General features: G+C 38.2%; 1 protein-coding gene across 1 annotated transcript; it reads left to right on the forward strand.

The window, feature by feature from the left end:
* Window positions 1-644: 644 nt before the first annotated feature.
* On the forward strand, window positions 645-21057 carry LOC307053736 (calcium-activated potassium channel subunit beta-3-like; the record flags this gene model as incomplete). The annotated part of the gene is given in 6 exon segments (XM_079705225.1): window positions 645-706; window positions 12932-13031; window positions 13035-13123; window positions 15935-15990; window positions 15993-16123; window positions 20490-21057. Coding segments are annotated over 6 exon segments (507 nt in total). The 3' UTR covers window positions 20559-21057.
* Window positions 21058-24010: the final 2953 nt, after the last annotated feature.

The raw sequence follows: 24010 nt of genomic DNA on the forward strand, positions 1-24010 counted from the left end.
AATGGTGAGTTATTTTATGACCCTTTGAGTCTTGAAAATTTGGGAAATCACATATGGTATAGAAATGAATTCTCTTAATCAGAACATACAATTAACCAGAAAAAATCCATCCTCTGAGCTTGCACTCTAACAGAAAATTTATGAAAAAGGAAACGTGGCCAGGGCAAAACATTTCCTCTTTTTATAAACCTTGAACTGCGTATGTCCTTCGCAAATTATACAGGGTCCCTTAGGCCTCAGAACTTTCCACAAGCGTTTAGGTCTCTATGGCGATGCACCGGCTGCTGAAGCAGAACCCAGGTGATAAGGCAGCGGCAGGCATTGGGCGACCACGGGGAGAAGGTATGGCTGCAGAAAACCACTTAGGGCCTTGAGCCTTTTGGATGGACCGCCCTGCCTTGCCGGGAATCTGCAGAACCCCCAGACAGGCCAGCCCTAACCCCCCACCTCCCCAGGAGAGCGGGCACCGCACACCACCAGGTGGCAGCTCTGGAGGTGCAGGTCCTTCCAATGGCTGCCTGCGCCGGGGACTGGTGGCTCCCCGGGGACCCCACTTCTGTTGATGTTTAAACTTCACCCTTCTGGTGCCCTCAGAGGCTATGGCTCAGGTGGAAGGAGTCCATTTTGCCCAGCCTCCTGGTCTCATGCAGCTGTTCAGCATCCCCGTGCAAATTACACTCCAGGGCGGCTGGAGACGCCAGGGGAGGTAAGTCACCACCAGAATCTCTCAGCTTTCATGGGCATCTCGCTGAACAAGTGGCTAGAAGAAGAGCGGCCATAAGGAGTTTGGAGGTTGAATTTGGTCTTCATCCTCTGAGGGTGTCCACTTGTCATGCCTCCCAGGGGACCTTGGAGGCTTCCCCAGCAGCACTGCTATCCAGGGGTTGCATCCTTTCTTGTTGGCTTCCTCATCTAGGCTGCAAGTTTTTGGAGGCTAGGGATCTTTTTAAACTCCTCTCTGGCTCCCCAGCAGTAGAACATGGCCCAGCACATAGTTGGTGCTCAACAAATGTCTGTTGGTTAAATGAAATTACTACCAGAATTTGTCACATTGGTGAAATCTGCTTGGGTCTTGGAGTCACAGCCTGAGTTCAAATCCAGCTCCATCATTTAAATAGCTGTATGACTGTGGGCAAGTCACTTAGCCTCTCTCTGCCCCATCCTCTTGTCTGCTGATGGCGATAGTAATGGTCTCTGCATGCCTTAGCATACTCTCTAGGTACTACTTTCTATACTATTCCATTTCACATTTTAGCTGTGGCTATTGACCACCAGCCTCTACTATTTAAGGGGGAAGTGAGACAGGTTATCTTGAGGAGCAGGGGAATGCAAAGCAGAGGGGCTGTACTTTGCCTGTCCCCAGGCATGGGGCAGTGGGGCATTGAGAAGTGGGCACCAACATGGAGAGAAGAGCAATGCCTGAGGGTGTTTGAGGAATGAGGTATTAAAACTTGCCAGCTTACTCGTGGGAGGGTACATTTCACAGCTAAGTTCAGTCACTCTATCTGGAAACCTGGATGGTTTGTTAGTGGCCCAAGTGGAGCTGGGAGCTGAGAACGTGGAAACAGTAAAGATCATAATGGTCATCACATTGCCCACTCCCATTGTTCTTTAACTACACTCATGGGTCTTTATGTATTTGGGAGAAAGTATGCAGGAGAGTGAGAGGTAGGGGTTTGGACGGAGGTTGGGGCTGGAGGAGGAAGGAACAAACCGAAGAAAGAGATAGAGGCAAAAACGTTTCTGTCCTGCAAGTGAACTAATGCTTTTGTGAGAAGACAATCAAAGTGAGTCATTGTATGGCAGAAGATCAAATGACAAACATGCAAGGGAACAATTTTTTTTTTTTTTTTTTTTGTGGTACGCGGGCTTCTCACTGCTGTGGCCTCTCCCGTTGCGGAGCACAGGCTCCGGACGCGCAGGCTCAGCGGCCATGGCTCACGGGCCCAGCCGCTCCGCGGCATGTGGGATCTTCCCAGTCCAGGGCACGAACCCGTGTGCCCTGCTTCGGCAGGCGGACTCTCAACCACTGCGCCACCAGGGAAGCCCAAGGGAACAATTTTTAATGCCCCATTCATAACATAATTAACTAGCTATCAGAGCAGTTGTGTTCTCCCCAAAGCAATACAGCATCCCATTTTCACTTCTGAAATGCACAGTTGGATCACCCATCTTGCCTCTTGCTGAATTTCATGAACCACGTTGACTTTGCTCAACCTCCTTTGCTGTTTCAAAAGAAGTTGTTAAATAATTTTGTAATTAAAAAATAGAAGGGTAAAAATAATTACCCAAATCCCTGCAACACAAACAAATTACAGGGAAATATTTAACATACCCAGTGCTTAGAAATCACATACACATGTGAAATGAATGTCAGCTGAATTATCAAGCTTTGATCAACCGCATCATCCTTCTAAGGAACACTCTGCCCAAGTTACAGTGTTGGAGGAAGAGGCTGCGGGCTTCCACAGGGATCACACCCAGATGAACATGTTCAAGCTCTTTGAAATTGAGTTTGCCTCATGCTAAGCCAGAAGGCACCTGTAGCAACTGCGGTGGTCAGGGCTGGTGGGAAAGTCAGTTCTTTCTGCAGGGGAGCAGCAGGAAGGGGTGGGTAATGCCTTGACTATAATAAAGTGCCTCCAGGTAACACATTGGTTCAAAGTGAAGATTATTGCTGGCAAAGAGGAATGAAAATGCTATTCACTCATCTCACTGGCTGGAGAATAAAATAAGATCACTCTTAAGCACTTTCAGGTCCTTTGATGAAAGGTGCTTATAAATACCACAAACTTAATTACAGGACTGTTTATGGCCTCAGAAAACTGGAAACAACCTAATATTCAACTGTAAGGAAATGGTTAAGGAAATTATGGTATATCCAATTCATAGAATATTATGTAGCCAACAGAAGAGTTACAAAGAATTGCTACCAACATGGGAAAGTGGTTATTATGTTAACTGAAAAATACAAGCTTAAAAAAATATATATATCCAGTGTGATCTCTTTCTATTTAAAACAATATAGACGAGGGGAATAACCCAGTAAGTGAATAATAATTCTCTCTGAGTGGTAGAACTGTAAGCGATTTTTATTCTCTTCTCTAGACTTACCCATATTTTCAAAGTTTCATAAAATGAGCATACAAAATAAGTTCATTACTGTTACAAATCCTTTGACATTTATTGATGCTTTCTTTATGGCTTAGTTTGTGGTTAGGTCTCAAATATTTCACGTATGTTTGAGAAGAATATATATTCTGTAGGGGACAATATTCTACCTTTATCATTTAGAAAAAGCTTGTTAATTGCTTTGCTCAAATCTATTTCCTTACTGATTTGTCTGGTTGAGCTATCAATTACTGGGGGAGTATGTAAAAATAGGTCAGTCTGATAGTGGATTTTGTCTATTTCTTCCTATCGTTCTGTCAGTGAGGCAATGCTATCAGGTACGTATAAATTAATATCATATCTTCCAGGTGAAATGAACCTTAAATCAATGTCATTACTTCTTTACTTCTAATAAAGCTTTTTAACCTTAACGTTCATATCACCTTGCTTTTCATTAGACTTCGCCTAACAAATTTCAACCTTTCTGTATATCTGTGTGTTTTATTTATTTTTTAAACATCTTTATTGGAGTATAATTGCTTTACATTGTTGTCTTAGTTGCTGCTGTATAACAAAGTGAATCAGCTATACATATACATATATCCCCATATCTCCTCCCTCTTGCGTCTCCCTCCCACCCTCCGTATCCCACCCATCTAGGTGGTCACAAAGCACCCATCTGATCTCCCTGTGATATGCGGCTGCTTCCCACTAGCTATCTATTTTACATTTGGTAGTGTATATATGTCAGTGCTACTCTCTCACTTCATCTCAGCTTCCCCTTCCCCCTCCCCGTGTCCTCAAGTCCATTCTCTACATCTGCGTCTTTATTCCTGTCCTGCGCTTAGGTTCTTCAGAACCATTTTTTCCCCCAGATTCCATATATATATGTTAGCATACGGTATTTGTCTTTCTCTTTCTGACTTACTTCACTCTGTATGACAGACTCTAGGTCTATCCACCTCATTACAAATAGCTCAATTTCGTTTCTTTTTATGGCTGAGTAATATTCCATTGTATATATGTGCCACATCTTCTTTATCCATTCATCTGATGATGGACACTTAGGTTGTTTCCATCTCCGGGCTATTGTAAATAGAGCTGCAGTGAACATTTTGGTACATGACTCTTTTTGAATTATGGTTTTCTCAGGGTATATGCCCAGTAGTGGGATTGCTGGGTCATATGGTAGTGTTATTTGTAGTTTTTTAAGAAACCTCCATACTGTTCTCCATAGTGGCTGTACCAATTCACATTCCCACCAGCAGTGCAAGAGTGTTCCCTTTTCTCCACACCCTCTCCAGTATTTATTGTTTGTAGACTTTTTGATGATGGCCATTCTGACCAGTGTGAGGTGATACCTCATTGTAGTTTTTTTTTTTTTATTAGTTTCTGCTTTATAACAAAGTGAATCAGTCATACATATACATCTGTTCCCACATCCCTTCCCTCATGCATCTCCCTCCCTCCTACCCTCCCCATCCCACCCCTCCAGGCGGTCACAAAGCACCGAGCTGATCTCCCTGTGCTCTGCGGCTGCTTCCCACTATCTATCTACCTTACGTTTGGTAGTGTATATATGTCCATGCCTCTCTTTCGCTTTGTCACAGCTTACCCTTCCCCCTCCCTATATCCTCCTCATTGTAGTTTTGATTTGCATTTCTCTAATGATTAGTGTTGTTGAGCATCCTTTCATGTGTTTGTGGACAATCTGTGTATCTTCTTTGGAGAAATGTCTATTTAGGTCTTTACCCATTTTTGGATTGGGTTGTTTGTTCTTTTGATATTGAGCTGCATGAGCTGCTTGTATATTTTGGAGATCAATCCTTTGTCGGTTGCTTCGTTTGCAGATATTTTCTCCTATTCTGAGGGTTGTTTTTTCGTCTTGTTTACGGTCTCCGTTGATGTGCAAAAGCTTTTAAGTTTCATTAGGTCCCATTTGTTTATTTTTGTTTTTATTTCCCTTTCTCTAGGAGGTGGACCAAAAAGGATCTTGTTGTGATTTATGTCATAGAGTGTTCTGCCTATGTTTTCCTCTAAGAGTTTGATAGTGTCTGGCCTTACATTTAGGTCTTTAATCCATTTTCAGTTTATTTTTGTGTATGGTGTTAGGGAGTGTTCTGATTTCATTCTTTTACATGTAGCTGTCCAGTTTTCCCAGCACCACTTATTGAAGAGGCTGTCTTTTCTCCATTTTATATTTTTGCCTCCTTTATCAAAGATAAGGTGACCATATGTGTGTGGGTTTATCTCTGAGCTTTCTATCCTGTTCCATTGACCTATATTTCTTTTTTTATGCCAGTACCATACTGTCTTGGTTACTGTAGCTTTGTATTATAGTCTGAAGTCTGGGAGCCTGATTCCTCCAGCTCCATTTTTCTTTCTCAAGATTGCTTTGGCTATTTGGGGGTCTTCTGTGTTTCACATACAAATTGTGAAATTTTTTGTTCTACTTCTGTGAAAAATGACATTGGTAGTTGATAGGGATTACATTGAATCTGTAGATTGCTTTGGGTAGTATAGTCATTTTCACAAAGTTGATTCTTCCAATCCAAGAGTATGGTATATCTCTTCATCTGTTTGTGTCATCTTTAATTTCTTTCAACAGTGTCTTACAGTTTTCTGCATATAGATCTTTTGTCTCCTTAGGTAGGTTTATTCCTAGGTATTTTATTCTTTTTGTTGCAATGGTAAATGAGAGTGTTTCCTTAATTTCTCTTTCAGATTTTTCATCATTAGTGTATAGGAATGCAAGAGATTTCTGTGCATTAATTTTGTGTCCTGCTACTTTACCAAATTCATTGATTAGTCCTAGTAGTTTTCTGGTGGCATATTTAGGATTCTGTATATATAGTATTATGTCATCTGCAAACAGTAACAGTTTTACTTCTTCTTTTCCAGTTTGGATTCCTTTTATTTCTTTTTCTTCTCTGATTTCTGTGGCTAGAACTTCCAAAACTATGTTGAATAATAGTGGTGAGAGTGGGCAACCTTGTCTCGTTCCTGATCTTCATAGAAGTGATTTCAGTTTTTCACCATTGAGAACGATGTTGTCTGTGGGTTTGTCATATACGGCCTTTATTATGTTGAGGTAAGTTCCCTCTATGCCTAATTTCTGGAGGGTTTTTATCATAAATGGGTGTTGAGTTTTGTCGAAAGCTTTGTCTGCATCTATTGAGATTATCATATGGTTTTTCTCCTTCAATTTGTTAATATGGTGTATCACATTAATTGATTTGCATATATTGAAGAATCCTTGCATTCCTGCGATAAACCCCACTTGATCATGGTGTATGATCCTTTAAATGTGTTGTTGGAATCTGTTTGCTAGTGTTTTGTTGAGGATTTTTGCATCTATGTTCATCAGTGATATTGGCCTGTAGTTTTCTTTCTTTGTGACATCTTTGTCTTGTTTTGGTATCAGGGTGTTGCTGGCCTCGTAGAATGAGTTTCGGAGTGTTCCTCCCTCTGCTATATTTTGGAAGAGTTTGTGAAGGATAGGTGTTAGCTCTTCTCTAAATGATTGATAGTATTCACCTGTGAAGCCATCTGGTCCTGGGCTTTTGTTTGTTGGAAGATTTTTAATCACAGTTTCAATTTCAGTGCTTGTGATTGGTCTGTTTTTATTTTCTATTTCTTCCTGGTTCAGTCTTGGAAGATTGTGCTTTTCTAAGAATCTGTCCATTTCTTCCAGGTTGTCCATTTTATTGGCATATAATTGCTTGTAGTAATCTCTTATGATTCTTTGTATTTCTGCAGTGTCAGTTGTTACTTCTCCTTTTTCATTTCTAATTCTGTTGATTTGAGTCTTCCCCCCTTTTTTCTTAATGAGTCTGGATAATGGTTTATCAATTTTGTTTATCTTCTCAAAGACCCAGCTTTTAGTTTTATTGATCTTTGCTATTGTTTCCTTCATTTCTTTTTCATTTATTTCTGATCTGACCTTTATGATTTCTTTCCTTCTGCTAACTTTGGGTGTTTTTTTTTGTTCTTCCGCGGTAGTTATTTCCACTATTTTATCTTCCAGGTCACTACTCCATTCTTCTGCGTCAGTTATTCTGCTATTGATTCCTTCTAGAAAAATTTTAATTTCATTTATTGTGCTGTTCATCATTGTTTGTTTGCTCTTTAGTTCTTCTAGGCCCTTGTTAAACATTTCTTGTATTTTCTCCATTGTATTTACAAGTTTTTGGATCATCTTTACTATCATTACTCTGAATTCTTTTTCAGGTAGACTGCCTATTTCCTCTTCTGTTGTTTGGTCTGGTGGGTTTTTACCTTGCTCCTTCAACTGCTGTGTATTTCTGTCTTCTCATTTTTTTTTTTAACTTACTGTGTTTGGGGTCTCCTTTTCCCAGGCTGCAGGTTAGTAGTTCCCTTTGTTTTTGGTGTCTGCCCCCAGTGGCTAAGGTTGGTTTAGTGGGTTGTGTAGGCTTTCTAGTGGAGGGGACTGGTGCCTGTGTTCTGGTGGACAAGGCTGGATATTGTCTTTCTGGTGGGCAGGACTGTGTCCCGTGGTGTGTTTTGGGGTGTCTGTGAACTTATTATGACTTTAGGCAGCCTCTCTGCTAATGGGTGGAGTTGTGTTCCTGTCTTGCTAGTTGTTTGGCATGCGGTGTCCAGCACTGGAGCTTGCTGGTCGTTGAGTGGAGCTGGGTCTTAGCGTTGAGACGGAGATCTCTGGGAGAGCTTTCACTGTTTGATATTATGTGGGGCCAGGAGGTCTCTGGTGGTCCAGTGTCCTGAACTTGGCTTTCGCACCTCAGAGGCTCAGGCCTGACACCTGGTAAGAGCACCAAAACCCTGTCAGCCACACGTCCAGGTACGTGGGGAGTTTCTTGCCTTTTGGGAAGTCTGAAGTCTTCTGCCAGCATTCAGTAGGTGTTCTGTAGGAGTTGTTCCACATGTAGATGTGTTTTTGATGTATTTGTGGAGAGGAAGGTGATCTCCATGTCCTACTCCTCCACCATCTTGAAGATCCTCCCCGTCTGTGTGTTTTAGATGTAAAAACATATATTTAAATCCAGTCGGACAATCTTTATCTTTTAACTGGATCATTTGATCCATTTAGATTTATTGTAGTTACTGGTGTACTTAGATTTATTTTATCATGTTTTTGTGATTTCTATCTGTCCTGTCTTTTCCATGAGTTTTTCTTTTTCCCCTTCTTCCTTGCTTTCTTTTAGATTGATTTTTTCCCCCTTTCATTCTTTCTCTCTCTACTGGTTTGGAAGTTATATCACCTATTTGTACTCTTTTAGTGGATACTCCATCAATTTTAGCATGCAGACTTGAACTTATTAAAGTGAAATCAATATCTTTATCATCTCCTCAAAAAATACTAGTAATTTAGAACACAGTAACACTGTCACCTCCTATAAGGTACGTGCTCTTATAATGTATTTGTCTTTTCTTTTAACCCCACAAGATGACATCATCACCATTATCATCATCATTTTAATGAAGAAAATTTAAAATTTAAATATTTAACTATTGAAGTTTTATTATTATTGTTATTTTGTAAGGTTTGTATCTTTACTTACCTATTTACTCCTGTAATTGCTCTTCATTTTTGACTAAATCTCAGCTCTTCTACCTGGATTGTTCTCCCTCTGCCTGAAGTAAATACTTGACCTTTTTCTTTAGTGAGAGTCTGTTGATGGCAAACTCAGCCTTGTATGTGTCTGAAATGCCTTTATTTCATACTTATTCTTGAGAGATTTTTGCTGAGTATAGAGTTCTGTTTTTTCTCAGCATATTGACAATATTCCTGTCTTCTGGCTTCTTTTCTTGTTATAGAGAAGTAAGCTTTCGGCCTAATTGTCATTCCTTTGAAGTTAATCTGTCTTTTTCTCTGGCTGCTTTTAAGAATTTCTCTTGTCTTGGTGTCTGTGCAATATCTCTGTGATGTATATAGTAGTGGGTTTCATTTTATTTTATCCCACTTGGCTTCTGGAATCTGTGGACTGGGTCTTCTTCAATTCTGTAATTTTATTGTTTTTTAAAAAATATTCCTTCGCTTTCTTCTCTTCTTTTTCTGGAATTCTGAACAGACTTTATGTTAGACCCTTTCTATCTATCTTCCATGCTTCTTAACCTTTCTTCAATATTTTCCATTAAAGAAATCTCTGTATTATACTTTAGCTAAAGTATATTTAGCAATATATTTATTTTGCAGGTCCATCTATTTACTAATTATCTTTTCAGATGTATTTAATCTAACTGTTAAATCCGTCCATTGATTTTTTTATTGAAGTATAATTGATTTACAATGTTTCAGGTGTACAGCAAAGTGATTCCCATATATATATAATATATATTATATGTATATATTCTTTTTCAAATTCTTTTCCATTATAAGTTATTACAAGATATTGAATATAGTTCCCTGTGCTCTATAGTAGGTCCTTGTTGTCCATTGAGCTTTTTATGTCATTTATTTTATTTTTCATTTGTAGAAATTCTATTTGGTTCTTTTTAATATTGGCTTGGTCATGTTTTAGAGTCTTTTGCTCTTTCTGTTATCCAATCCCTCCTTTATTTCTTCAAGCATATTGTAGATATATTTTTATATATTGTCCAATATCTGAAGTTTTTTTTTGGATCTGATTCTGTTGCTTTTTCTCACTCCAAGGTCCTTATTGTGCGCTTTATGACTTTAGAATGAGAGTACATACTCCTTGAAACTTTATAGGATTCCTTTGAGACCTAGGTTGAAGGTGATCTCCTCCAGAGAATTTATATCTTTGCTTCTGCCAGCTGCCAGAAGGCACTAACTACTTGAGATAAGATTAAGTGAAATTCTTAGCTTGAGGGTTTTAGATTTCCCAGGTAGTGTGAATTCTGGCTATAAACTCTCTTAAGGATCACCTTAAGGTTATGAAATCTCAGGGGAGATTATAGTTTTCCTCCTGTACTCAGTGTCAGGTTAGAGTAAGGCATTTTCCTTGCAGTCTCCTGGGGAGTTGTGTGTAGGAGGTGGCTACTTCCAATTCAGCCTTACACTGAGTACAAGGTCTTATGGGTCCCAGCTCTCGTTGAGAGCATTATCTCCCACACCTTGGATAGGCCCTGGGCATTGTCTCCTGTCCCTGTGTCTCCCCCCACCCCCAAACTGTGAGACTGAAGCTCAAGGTCACCAAGTTCTGCAAATGTCCTCAAGGTTAAATTTTACTCCAGTCTACTTTCCCTTCTGGGTTCCTACTTTCACATAGTTCTTGTTCTTTGAGTATTTCAAACTCTTTTTTTAAGTTTTGATCAGAATTTTTATGTTTACAGTTAAAGTGGGTATCTAGTCCATTTTGCTGGAGAAATAGAAGACTATTATTATTACAACAATAAAAATATAGCTGTGTGGGCTTCCCTGGTGGTGCAGTGGTTAAGAATCCGCCTGCCAATGCAGGGGACATGCGTTCGATCCCTGGTCTGGGAAGATCCCACATGATGCAGAGCAACTAAGCCCGTGCGTCACAACTACGGAGCCTGCGCTCTAGAGCCCATGAGCCACAACTACTGAGCCTGCGCGCTTAGAGCCCGTGCTCTGCATCAAGAGAAGCCACCACAATGAGAAGCCCGCACACCGCAACGAACAGTAGCCCCCGCTCGCCGCAACTAGACTACGTGCAGCAATGAAGACCCAACGCAGCCAAAAATAAATAAATAAATTTATTTTAAAAAAAGTAGAAATCAGCATTTTTATGAGAAATTTCATGATTTTTTAAGTGTTAGCAACGAATCCCACATTAAAAAAAAAAAACCACACACACAGAAAAGGCCAAACAGAACACATCTGTGGGCTGGATACTGTCCATGGGTCACCAGTTGGCAACCTTTGTTTTGGACTTTGATCCCTGGACGCCCCCTTGTGAAAGAATTTATCACCTCCTTTGCTAGAGCAGAACAGAGAGAGGGAGAGAAGAGGCGTAGGGCCACTTGTGTGGAGCTGTATGAGGACAGAGGAGAGGTGGGCGAGGGAGACGCCAGCAGCGAGGCCCTCACTGTTCTGAACGGACTGGGCCCTGGGCCAGAAAGCCATGTGGTGGATGTGCTGCCTTCTCAACAGCTGGATATGAAAGAACAAGTCAGATCCTACTTCAGGATGCTATTAATTCCAAATGTGAGCTTGCGGAGTCATTCTTTCCATATGGAATTCATAAAAGAATGTAAAAAATATTTTCAGGGGAAATATGCAATTTCCCTGGAAGATAAGTAAGTTTATAACACTATTTACATAAAATGAATGAAAGCTACTTATAGGTAATTCTTTCCTAGTCATTGATTAAACAGATCTCTAAAGACTTAACCCAGGCAACATTCCTTAGTTTTGTTACATGAAAAAAAAATTTATAACACATCATTTTAGCTTGTTTAGATGGACTTTTAACCATGCCCTGAATATAATATCTCATTGTGTTGCATCAAGCCTGCTTACAACCCTCAGGTGGGCGGCAAATGGGATCATCCCTCCATCCCCCATGGGTTGGTAAATGTTCCCACTTTTTTTTTAAACATTTGTCAAAAAACGCTTTATGACTGCAATATGACAAATGGCACATATTTAAAGTGTGCCATTTGGTAAGTTTTGACATGTGTATACCAGTGAAACCATCACACGATCAAGATAAAAAACATATCCATCACCTACTACCATGAAAGTTTCCTTGTGCCCTTTTGCATCCTCCTCCAACCCCAGGTAACCGCTAATCTGCTTTCTGTCACTAAAGGTAAGTTTGCATTTTCTAGAAATTTGTAGGAATGGAATCATACAGCGTGACCTCTTTTGTTTGGCTTTTTTCACTCAGTGTAATTATTTTGAGGTTCATCATGAGTACTGTGTTTATCAGTTCTCTTGCTGAGTATTATTCCATTGTGTGAATGTAAGAGTTTATACTTGTTGATAAAAATTTGGGTTGTTTTCAGTTTTGGGCTCCTTACAAATGGGGTGCCATGAACATCGGTGTACAAGTCTTTGTATGATTATACGCTTTCATTTTGCTTGGTAAATAAATACGTAGGAATGGAACCCCTGGGTCATAACTTTTTTAGGAAATACCAACTGTTTTCCAAGGTGGTTATACTGTTTTGTATGCCCATCAGCACTGAGAGAGGAACAGGGATTCTGGAGAAACCAAAGCCAGCCTCCCCTGGCTGTAGTGTAGGAGAGTTCCAGTTCCTGCACATCATCTCCAACGCTTGGTATTGTCTGTCTTTTTGGTTAAACCCATTCTAGTGGAGGTGATATGGTATCTCCGTGTGGTTTTAATGTACCAGTTACTAATGAGCATCTTTTTATGTGCTTATTTGCTCTTTATATAACTTCTTTGAAGTGGCTGTTGAAATCGTTAACTGGATTGTGTGACATTACTGAGTCTGAGAGTTCTTTATGTGTTCTGGATTCAAGTCCTTTATCAGATCAATGATTTGCCAATATTTTCTTCCAGTCTGGGCTTGATTTTCATTCTTTTAACAGTGTCTTTTGAAGAGCAGAAATTTAAAATTTTGATGAAGTCCAATTTACCAGTTTGTTCTCTTTCAGATGGTGCTTTTGTGTTGTATCTAAGAAATATTTGCCTACACCAAGATCATAAAGGATTTGTTTTATGTTTTCTTCTAGAAATGTTAGAATTTAAACTTAGGTTTTTAAAAACAAATAGTTTATTTGTTTAATTTTTAAAATTGAAGTATAATTGACCTACAACACTATGCTAGTTCCAGGTGCACAACATAGTGATTCAATATTTCTATATTCCACAGAATAATCACCACTGTTCCCAATTCTTTATGAGCTTACTGAAATATCTCCTTCCCTGTTCCCACAAAGGACAGCCTTTTTTACCTCAGGGAGGAAGAGAAACATAGACCACAATGACGGAGACCCGCCAGATGTGCACAGGAAGCTGCCATCCAGTGCTGCAGAGGACTGAGCCATGCTGCTAGGGTTTGCAATGATAGGCTTCTCTGTCCTAATGTTCTTTTTGCTTGGAATAACCATCCTAAAGCCCTTCATGCTCAGGTAAGAAACAGAGAGAGGAGACCTAGAATTTCCAGTTCAAATCAGGTGCAAGCACAGTGGTAGAGGAGGGGAGGGGAGGCTGGCTTTGGTTTCTCCAGAATCTCTGTTCCTCTCTCAGTGCTGGGAGGCAGCTGGGTGTGGAGGAAGAGGTGGTAAGAAAGTGGAAGATACTCCTTTGTCACTCCCCTCCTCCAATCTCAAAATTCTTTCAACAATGGTCCACATATTAGATATCTGTAGGTAGTAAAGTCTGTCTTTAACATGTAGATATCCCAGGGAAGGGGATGAGCATAAGCTTTTGCATGAGCATAACAAAAGTTTTTTGAGTCTGAGTTTTTTGAGTTTGATAATATCTACCTGGCACATAGTAGTTGCCAATAAATATTAGTTTTCTTCCTTTTAAGTAGTTTCCTTAGTAAATACAGGTAATAAGTTACTGTTTATTAAATATATATGTCAAATATATATTATATTTTATCCTATTTAAACCTATGGCAAGTCCATGATGGAAGCATTATTTTATTACTTAACTTTCATTTTATGAATGAGAAAGCTGAGGCTCAGAAAGGCCAAGTAGAATACCCAAGGTCATATAGCCAGTAAAGAATCTGCCTATTCATTCTGATATAAGACTCTTTGCCTCCTGATACTTAACTGAAGTTTGATGCAGTGAGGAGGATGGGAGTGTTGATTAGGGTTGTAGAGGAGCTGTTTAATTTTGGAGACAGGCTCACACAACATGGGGTACTTTGGAGGAGGGTGGCACTGGGTAGGGGGTAAGCAAGGTATATCTCCCCTTTGGCTAGCCGAAGAGCAACAGAAGGCCCAGGGGGTACAGGAAGAGGGAGGCCTAGGAGTTCAGTGAAGAAAAAGGGTCATACAAAAGGAACTGTGTGGCCTGCTTTTGTTATTCTGATATCAGAATATCAGAATCTGATATCAGATTCATCTCCCACCACTTACTTTTCTAAGCATTTCTGGAAATAGTTTGGAAGTAATTAAGGGAATGTTTAAGAGTGGTGAGTTCTCATCTCTCTTGCCTTGTGATCTTGTGCCACCAGAGAATAGTTTTGCTTCATAAAAGATGAAAGTTTTGCTTCATAAAAGTTGAGAGGCTTGGGTAGCTCATACCTTTCCCCACTCCCTTATACCCTCATTCCTCAATCAAACGATGGAATTTGTCTATTTGTAGACAAATTGACGCACATTACTATTGAAAGAACATGCTGAATGTTTCAGCCTTAAATACATTCCTGGTTCTACCTGAAAGCCTCTGGCCTGGCCCTTGTACATAGGAAAGAATATCCCACTCTCTATATTGGAGCTTCCTGAAATCTTCAAGGAAGGTTCAAATCAAACTCTGTTTGGCACTTGGTTAGGATTTAGAGAGTTTTAAGTTCTAATACAGAAAGGCAGACAACTCTAAATACTTTAAGATGCCTGGTCTAAATAAGTAGAGAAATTAATTTTGTGAAAATCAGGCCAGTGCTAAACCTGTGAAAGAACCTTATTTTCCATTTTTGTATTTTCACTTGCCCAGTATTTTATTCTTCTAAGGCCATATCTAGTGATTTTTTTTTTTAATGCCCTGGGCCTTGAGATCATGTTAAAATGCACTGTGTCTCGGGTTTGTTATGTTAATAAAGAAAAATGATTACATACAGTCCAAGATCTTAATGAGAGTGCAGTCTGAACCTAAACAATGCTTTTCAAACATTCTGGCTTTAGAATTTGCTAATCTAACTTCTTGTGTTTAAGGCACAGGGAGATAAACACAAAGACTTACCTAGATGTGAGTGTGAGGATACATGAGGAAGTGGACCTGTGCATTCAATCAGAGCCTTTCCTCTCACTCTCGTTTACTTTATCTTGGACCTGTTCTCTAATTATTTTATACACAAGTGTCCTTTCTCTTCAACACCACCGCAAAGTCTTCATGGGCAGGAATTTTGTCTACCCCGTCTCATTGCACCTGTGACATTCTGTATATGCAGTGCATGTGTAAATTCTCAAGGAATGTTTTCCAAGTAAAATTTAATTCAGTACAACACGTATTGAGCCTCTACTGTGTGAGAGGCATTGTGCTTTGTGCTTTGAGCAACATAAAGACGAATAGGATATAGTTCTTGACCTTAAGGAAATTACTAATAGTAAAAACATGGCAAGTTTTCTAATGAGAGACTCCTCATGTGATTTGCATTTGCCTCTTTGGAAGTAGAGTGGAATTGTACCTTGTTACCACAACTTTCGGAGGCTGTGTTGTCTAAGAGCCCTGTGGTTGGACTCCTTCCAAAGGCACATTTTCACCAGGACAAGCCAGTTGGTGCATCTTGAGATGATGAGGCAGGAGAGATAAGATTTCTGAGTATGAATATTTGTGGTTACGGTATTTAGGATAATATTGCTCAAAGTGTGGTTCTCCAAATACCTGCAACTTAAATACTATTAAATATACAGATTCCTGGGCCTCAACTTGGATCAACTGAACCCAAATCCCTGGGAGTGAAGTCATAGAACCCATGTTTTAACAAATTCTTCATTCTAAGAAACCCACTCAGGTGATTCTGAAGTTTGAAAACCATTGATCTATAGTGAGAAATATGCAAGGAGGGTCATAATTGAGATGGAACTTGGCACTTTGCTGCTGTTTGTCCCATTGCAAAGTTCTCCATGCTCCCAAATCATTAGATGCCTTCTGTAATCATCCTACATTACTTTGAAATAGGTGCCTTGGGTTACCACATTAGAAATATAGGACTAACTTTTCTAGGGGTGAAAATCATTTATTTTTTTCCAAATTGAAGCACTCAGAGAGAAGAATCTAAGCACTACCATCCACACACACATCTTGGACGACTGGATGGACTGTCTTTCACCCGTGGTGTGGACTGCCGATGTCCGGGCAAGTACCCGTGTCTGCAGGTGTTTGTGAAGCTCACCCATTCAGGTCAGAAAGTGCTCCTACATGATAATGAAGAGGCTGTCCAGATAAATTCCAAGGTAGTGTAAAGTTCATGTAATGAAACAGTTCTAATTACAGCAACTTTTCCATGGCAGACTGTCCCTAGCAAGGTGCAGTAGCCATCTCTAGATAAATCTGTTTTCTTCCAGTGAACATTGTGACAATGACCCAATCAGGATAAATGAAGCTAAAAGAATTCTTGGAGGAAAAATGGGGTATATAGAAAAGAGAGGTCATACTGGTGTCTGGAATTTAAAGACTGGGCCAATGAACAGAATTATTTATCATTCTTATTTTTGGCAGTCCCATTCCCCATCATATCGAAAATGTTAAAATGTACTTACAGTCCACCTTAAATCAAACAAGTAATTTTTCTTATCAAAGAAATTTAAAGATTATCCTTTAAAGGATACTGAACAAGTTCATATGATTTAAAGGGTACATTTTCACATAACTATAAAAGTTGAGTTGTATTAGATTAGTTGACATTTTACACTTCGTTGTGTTTACTTAAGCACTAATTTCAATCTGATGAGTTTGGTTTTCTATTTTGGATGCAATCATCTTTAAGGTCTCAAACAGTTTTGTGGGCCTTTGGCACAGTGTCGTGAGTGCTTAGTGGATATGGCGATAAACCTCAGTGTCTTTATTCCCACATCCTGTTTAGTGCTCAGAAATGGCCATTTCACTATTTGCCCTCCTGGCAACCCTTCCCCATGAGCTATGTAATAGGTTTCATCACCTCTGAGATTAAAACTCCTCATAGCTTCAGTCTGAAGCAATTTCAGAATTAAAGCTTTTGTTTAAGTGCTTGTTTTCAGAGACAATGCCCTCACCTTTCTTCCTCCTCCATATTCCTAGTGCTTCTATACCCCTAAGTGCTCCTGGGATAGAAATGATTTGCTCGACAGTGCTCTGAACATAAAGGAACCCTTTGATCACAAAATGGGACCCCCTTTTCATGCTTCCACACTCCAGACAGCCAATCTGAAGACGTCATTCTCATAAAAAATATGACCAAATGGTTATCTTCCACTGGTTATTTTGGCCTTCATGACTGAGAGAGGGCGCCCTGATGGTTGGCATGGTGAGATTAGCACAATACCTGTCCCTCTTATGTGAAAAATACAGCACTGCACTCAGAGACGAGGTAAGTGCAAAGTTCCTTACATGGCACAGCATCAGTTCAAACTGTGGAGTGTTGGGAGGAGCAAAGGAAGGAGCAGAGAAATCTTAAGATGGTGGCCAAAGTCCGGGCCTTCAGATACCTGCAATTTCTGCACTTGAGGACCTAATTATGCCTGCTTGCAAACTAACTGTGTAGAAGCAAGGTATGACATTTCATGTGGGAAAGAAAAATCTCATTAAAAAGTCTCATTAGGTATTTATTTATTCTATATAAATACATATAAATTCACCATCTTTTTTCACTCCAAATCTCTCCACATCAGCCAGGGAAGCACTTTTTGTTTCCACAGGGCAAAATGAGCTCAAAGTCATTGTGCTTCATCTAATATCAGCTCTAGCTAGAACTTGTCATTGTGGAAATAAGTGATGAGGGTTTCTAACCTATTGAGCACTGAACAGCCAGTCTAGTTCTATGCAACATAGTCCACATTAAAACATTTCTCAAAAAAGTCTTAGTGAAGAGCAGTTCATTCACTATAGGAAGATAATAATCTGATAATTTCAGAAAATGTGGACCTACTGTTTTACCTCACCATCCATGAGAAAGGAGGAAAGCCGCTGCCTAGGAAATTCACTAAGCTTAGCCTTATTTGTACTTAACCTTGCCGTGTACCTTGTGATTTTTCTTTGAGCAACAAGTTTTTCTATTATGCTTTCCGTAAGCGCATTTTGTTCTTTGTGTACATTCTGGAGGGAGTGAGAGATAGCTAGAAATGTGTTATGAAGTAGGGAGAAGCTGTAGTGGATGGAATTTAACATTCATCTCAGGTAATCCGCATCATAGAAAAGTCCCACATGGATAGTCAACAATTGTCCGTACTTTAATGAATCACCCATGGTTATTAAATACTGTCACAAGACTCTCCCAACAAGTGCTTTCCAGGTTAAGCTGAATATGAGTTGAAAACAGAGTTCGTTCTGAAACCAGTGTTCCTCAAAGTATCTTTACAATTTTACTAAAAAAATTGTACACCATGGACAATAGAAAGAATGACTTTTGAAACAACTTTTATATGAAGATGTAATCAAAACAGAAACTTTGACTCTAAGCCAATTTAATTCCTTTTAGCAAATAAGTGCAAGTCACACATTATTAAATAAACTGAATAATAGAGCACTATTGACTTCACCAGCAGTGGACAATTTTGGTGTTATCTCCTCTTTCTAGTGTGGAATAGTGGAGAGAACATGTATCTCAGAGTACATTTTTTTTGAATTTGTAGGCCATAATTACAACTTTTCAGATATGTATCCTTGGGCAATTCAGCTGAACTGTTTGAGCCACTCTTCTCATCTATAAAATGGGGATGATCTCTTCTTTCATGAGGTTATTTTTAGGGAAGAAAAAAGGAAGAGTATGTAAAACACATAGCTTAGTTTCTGGTACGTAGTAGAGGTGCTCAAAAATGTTTGTTAGTAGATAACTTTTGCTAAGTTTCAGTTTTCAGTCAGCCTTATCCCTCTTCTGGGTATATACCCAAAGGAAATGAAATCAATACCTCCAAGAAATTTCTGCATTCCCATGTTCACTGCAGCTCTATTCACAACAGCCAAGATATGGAAACAACCTAAGTGTCCATCAACAGATGAATAAATTGTGAGATATATATATATATATATATATATATATATATATATATATATAATGTGTGTATAAATACATGCAATGGAATATTTTTCAGCCTTAAAAAAAAGGAGATCCTGCCATTTGCAACAACATGGATGAACCTGGAGGGCGTTGTGCTAAGTAAAATAATTCAGACAGAAAAGAAAAAACTGCTTTCACTTACATGTAGAATCTAAAAAAGTCAAATACATAGAAAGCAGAGAGCAGAATGCTGGTTACCAGGGGCGGGGAGGTGGGGGAAACTGGGGAGATGTTGGTTAAAGGGTACAAATTTTGTTATAAGATGAATAAATCTCGAGATCTAATGTACAGCATGATGACTATAGTTAATAATACTGTATCGAATGCTGGAAATTTGCTAAGAGAATAGAGTTTAGGTGCTCTCATCACGCACACACACAAAAGGTAACTATGTGAGGAGATGAAACGTTAATTGGCTTGACTGTAGCAATCATTTCACTATGTATATCAAATCATATTGTAAACCTTAAGTATACACAATTCTCATCAAAAATAAATTCAATCGGTCTTGGTAACTTTTGTTGGACAGCTGGGTATAGGGGCTGGGGTAGGGAACTGCAGGAAAGGATTCCTCCCCACCTTCTCTTGGCTAAATATCATATGCATTTAAGGTCCAGAACATGCTGTTTAAAAGGTTGTAATAAATTATTTTGTACGCCAAAGACTTCCCCATAATAAAATATATGTATGCATACACATTTTAAATCATTCTGCAAATTGAGATTCTCTAGATTTCTTAAATTAAGGGCACATATCTATTCCATTTCTTAGTAAGTTTGACACCCATCTAACAATATGCAGTTCTTTGGATTTTTCTTCTAACAAATTTAAAACAGTCTGAAACCTGAAGTGCATGAAAGTGTGAAACCTAAAGTGTTTCAAATACTACAATTTTCCATTTATATAGTGGCTACTTGGTCCATCTCAGGAAAGAGAGACATGCCTGAAGAACAAAGTCAGTTTACAACAATGTTAACTCAAAGTCACTCTAACCATTTGGAAAATAAACAAAATTTTAGCAATTATTTGCTGTGAATTGCTTAGAAGTACTAAATATCAATGCCCATGTGCATTACTGGTCCAAGAAAAGCCCAGACTTACCTTTTGCAAGGTTTATGATAGCTGAATGCAAACCAGCTTGCTTCTAGCTGAACTTCACTTTTAGGTTCTAGTCATCAACTGACTTGGGAAAAAGTCTGTCCACACATACAAACACATTCATACATGTATGTGTACACATATATTTCTGCTTAAAATACAAGCACGTAATTCTTCATGCTTAAAGGAAGTTAATATTTCAACAGGTATTTCTCTAATATTCATCACTTTACTGGGACAGAAAAATTGGCTTTTAAGGCATAATAGTTTCAGGTTTTTAGTCAACTATACTTAGTCATTATTGACAAGAACTCAAATTCAGCTAAATTTTGATTATTAGCAACACTGGTTTGTTGTTAAGTATTAAAAAGAAATGGCAAAATATAATTATCACAGTTTTTTGTTTAACATATAGTACACTAAGGATTGTTTGGACACAAGTCAAAGTAATATTTTTTTTTAATAAACAGCGTGACGTTACAGACTGCAAAGTTAAAGTAAAGCAGACATTGACAGTTTCTGATGAGCACAAACAGTAAGTGCAGTCACAGGCCAAACGTCTTGCCAGGAACAGCAAGACTGGGGAGAGGTCTTAAATTTAGTGACACTGTATTATTCTATATTCTCAGTACAATAACACATGCACTTGCTGTGTCAAATACTTCTTGGGCCATCATTAAAAGAACATTTAAAAACATTTTCCTCCTAACTAATGCAGTATACCACAGGACTCCAACTCATTGAATGACAAAATATAGTGAAATAGATTTGCTACAATAAATCGGGCTAAGGAGGGTGATGGGAACTCCTTTTTGAAGCTTCCAAAGTCAACATTTGATGTATCAGTAGTCTAATTTTGGTAGTGCCACATTCCCAAGATGTTACGTTCTAAAAGCATACATTCTTTTAGATTTTAGTCAATCCAATTAAGTCTGAGGACTGAGTCACATTGAAACCATTAACTGCATTTGAAACTTTGGTTCCATAGCCAAAAACATTTCTACAAATCAGATGAAGGCCAAGCTGTCCAATACTCTTAGGAACATAAATCTGATAAGAGGATTTTTCTTATGAAATCAGTGGATAGTGACCACATTTGGAAATTTATACTAGAATTAAGGAGTTTAGTCTTATTAAAGATATTCTGAGAAAATAATAAAACAGTGAAGGTTTTCTGCCTCCTTGCTATCCTAGAAGGATTAACAAAAGAATCACCTAAAAGTATACATGGCTCTTAGCATAACCACAAAATTATTGTAGTGAGAGATTAAATAATGTTTTAGATAGATTCATAAACTTAATTTAGTGCTTACAAAATGCATTACCCTCCCCATACTTACCAACATGAGGACTGGAGTCTACTGTTGGTAGTGAAAATCAGCTACCAAACTACACTAATATGTACAGTGGACTGATTTTACTTTTTTCTTCCCTGCTAAAACTCTTAAATGTAGTTGTGTAAAAATTAAGTCGTAAGATTTTCTTATGGCTCGTAACTATCACTTTATGCTAACTAGCATGGCTGAAATATGAACATATCTAAAACCAAGCAAAAGGAATGCGCTGCATTGATAAAAAGTGCAAAACTTTACTCAAGTGGAGTACTTGAAGGAAATACGCTTGTTTAAAAACTAATATCCCAACTTGGGAAGCTCCTAATCAATTTAAAACTCTTCTGAATTTTAGAACCTTGATGTTTACACCTTTTATAAAAGATGCCTCTTGACTAGGGCTAGCAAGCACTGTGTATACAAATAGAAATGTCTGCAAATATACACACACCAATTTCACTAATAATAAAGAAAACAAAACTAATTTCAAATGCCGAATTCAAGAACCTAGTACCATGAACCTCCTGGCACTACTGCCTTTTCCTAATGGTTGGAGCAATGATTAAATTTTAACACAAATTTTTTCTTAATGTCTCCAATGCCATTAAAAACAAGGCATGCCAACTCTGACTTTATCTAAAATACAGTGCCCTGCAAATTTCTGTCGTATCAGAGCCGGAAGTACTGAATTTTTGACTCTATTTTTTTTCCTTATTAACCTTCTGAGGTAGAGTTACCCATCCAATTTTATCAGGACCATAGTTATCTTGAGCTAAACACTATATTCTTTTCAGAAAGTGAAAATAACTTTTAAGAGAAAAGAAAAAAGGCTTCCCAGGCCATGGCACATAAGATACATTTACAATTTTTAATGTAATAAAAAATAAAAATGGTTTGTCTTTATATTTTAAAAAACAGCCCAGCTGTATTATTCTGTCACCAAGAATTATTGATATTGTCTGAGGATTCTATCAGTGCTAAATTATATAGTTCAGCCTTCACAATCCCATCCTTGATGAAGAGTTAATTCCCTCATGGTACGCACAATATACTCTCACAACTTGCAGCCATCTCTTAGTGCCCGATCTGAGCAGGATGGATATGAAGGATGTAATTCATTCAAGCAACTCCTCCCTCCACATTCCCCTCTTCTCAAAAACATCTGAAGTATGAAAGTTGTTTTTAGATGGTAGAAGCACCACAATCCATAACACCACATATGGTCTTTAAACTGAAGTATTTTAGTGATGTCTTGGACATCAAAATCAATTTTTAAGGTGGATTTTGAATGTGTGGGTCCAGCCCAGGTCTGCAGTTTGTGCAGATATAGAAACAAAAGGAACTTATAACATTCAGAAAAAGTTAACTTGCTGATTTTAAAATAATGCTGGAAATTAAATTTCTTCAAAAGTTGGCAAGCATGAGCTATTGGTCATGATATGAATTAAATGGATTTACAAATCATTAAGAAACCCAAGTTTATGTACTGTGAAATTTCCATGGTGCCTTTAAAATAGGCTGCTCATAATTTTTTTAATAAATGCCAAATCACTAGATTTTTGATGGAAAAAAAAATACAGATGGACTGTGTTTTACCTATTTGAAAATCACCAATCCATTTAAAATAAAATCCAAGAGGGTATATACATTCTAATCAAGTAATTATTTTCCTGATTAATAAGAACTACACTTTACACAAAATACTTTATCAGCAGCTGTTTTCTTCAAAAAACCAATAGTCATAGTTTCACAGTTGAAAAAGTTACACATTAAAATATTTTACAATTCATTGTATATTCACCAGGTTCCCATTTCCTAAAGGGCTTGTAATATAAAGCAGATTAGAAGGGAAAACCTCAAAGTTGATTACTTTGACACTAAGTTTTACAGAGGACACTAAGAACCACAAAAAGCTTAGGTTCTATCGTAAAATAGTGACCAAATTCCATTCTTCTTTAAAAAACCCAATTAGAAACATCTTTTTAAAAAACCAAATTCCACAACATGAGTAACAGATTTTAAATTAACAGCATTCTAAAAATCTTCAAAATAAATGATTTTATATAGCTGAGAATGATAAAAAGTTAAAGCATGATTTTCAAATAGTTGATTATTTCTTGCTAGAATGTTTAAATTAGGTTTTATTTTCTTTAAACCTGATTTTCTTCTTTTCTCCAAAAATAGTCATTGAAGGAAATATTGCTCAAGTGACCAAATGAAATTGTTGAGCCAATACTCAGTTATACCACATTCAATGACAAGGATGGTCAGCCATAGAAACTGACCAATTGGAATTGATCTCTGATACTGAAGTACCTGGAAGTAGCTATATCATCACTGACTTGAAACATACCCTAGTCACCCCATGTAGCATTTAATTCAATTTCTGGTTCCTTGCCTTCTGAGTACTACCTATCCCTTTTCCCTTATTTTTAAGGTTGTTTACCTAAACTCTGCTTGGATTTGTTTGAAATGTACTTTGCATTTAGCTAGTTCATTTAATGTATATTCTTTATAGAATTTGTCTACATTTCTTCAAACGGAATTAATTTGGTTGTAATAACTTAAATGTAAATGATAAAATAAGTTATGTGGCTTGTGTTTTAATGGTGGAGAGGTCCTAGGGGAAGGGGGACTATCTGGACTGATGTGAAAAATGC

This window comes from Hyperoodon ampullatus (assembly GCF_949752795.1).
Source record: "Hyperoodon ampullatus genome assembly, chromosome: 5".
Taxonomy (NCBI): Eukaryota; Metazoa; Chordata; class Mammalia; order Artiodactyla; family Ziphiidae; genus Hyperoodon; species Hyperoodon ampullatus.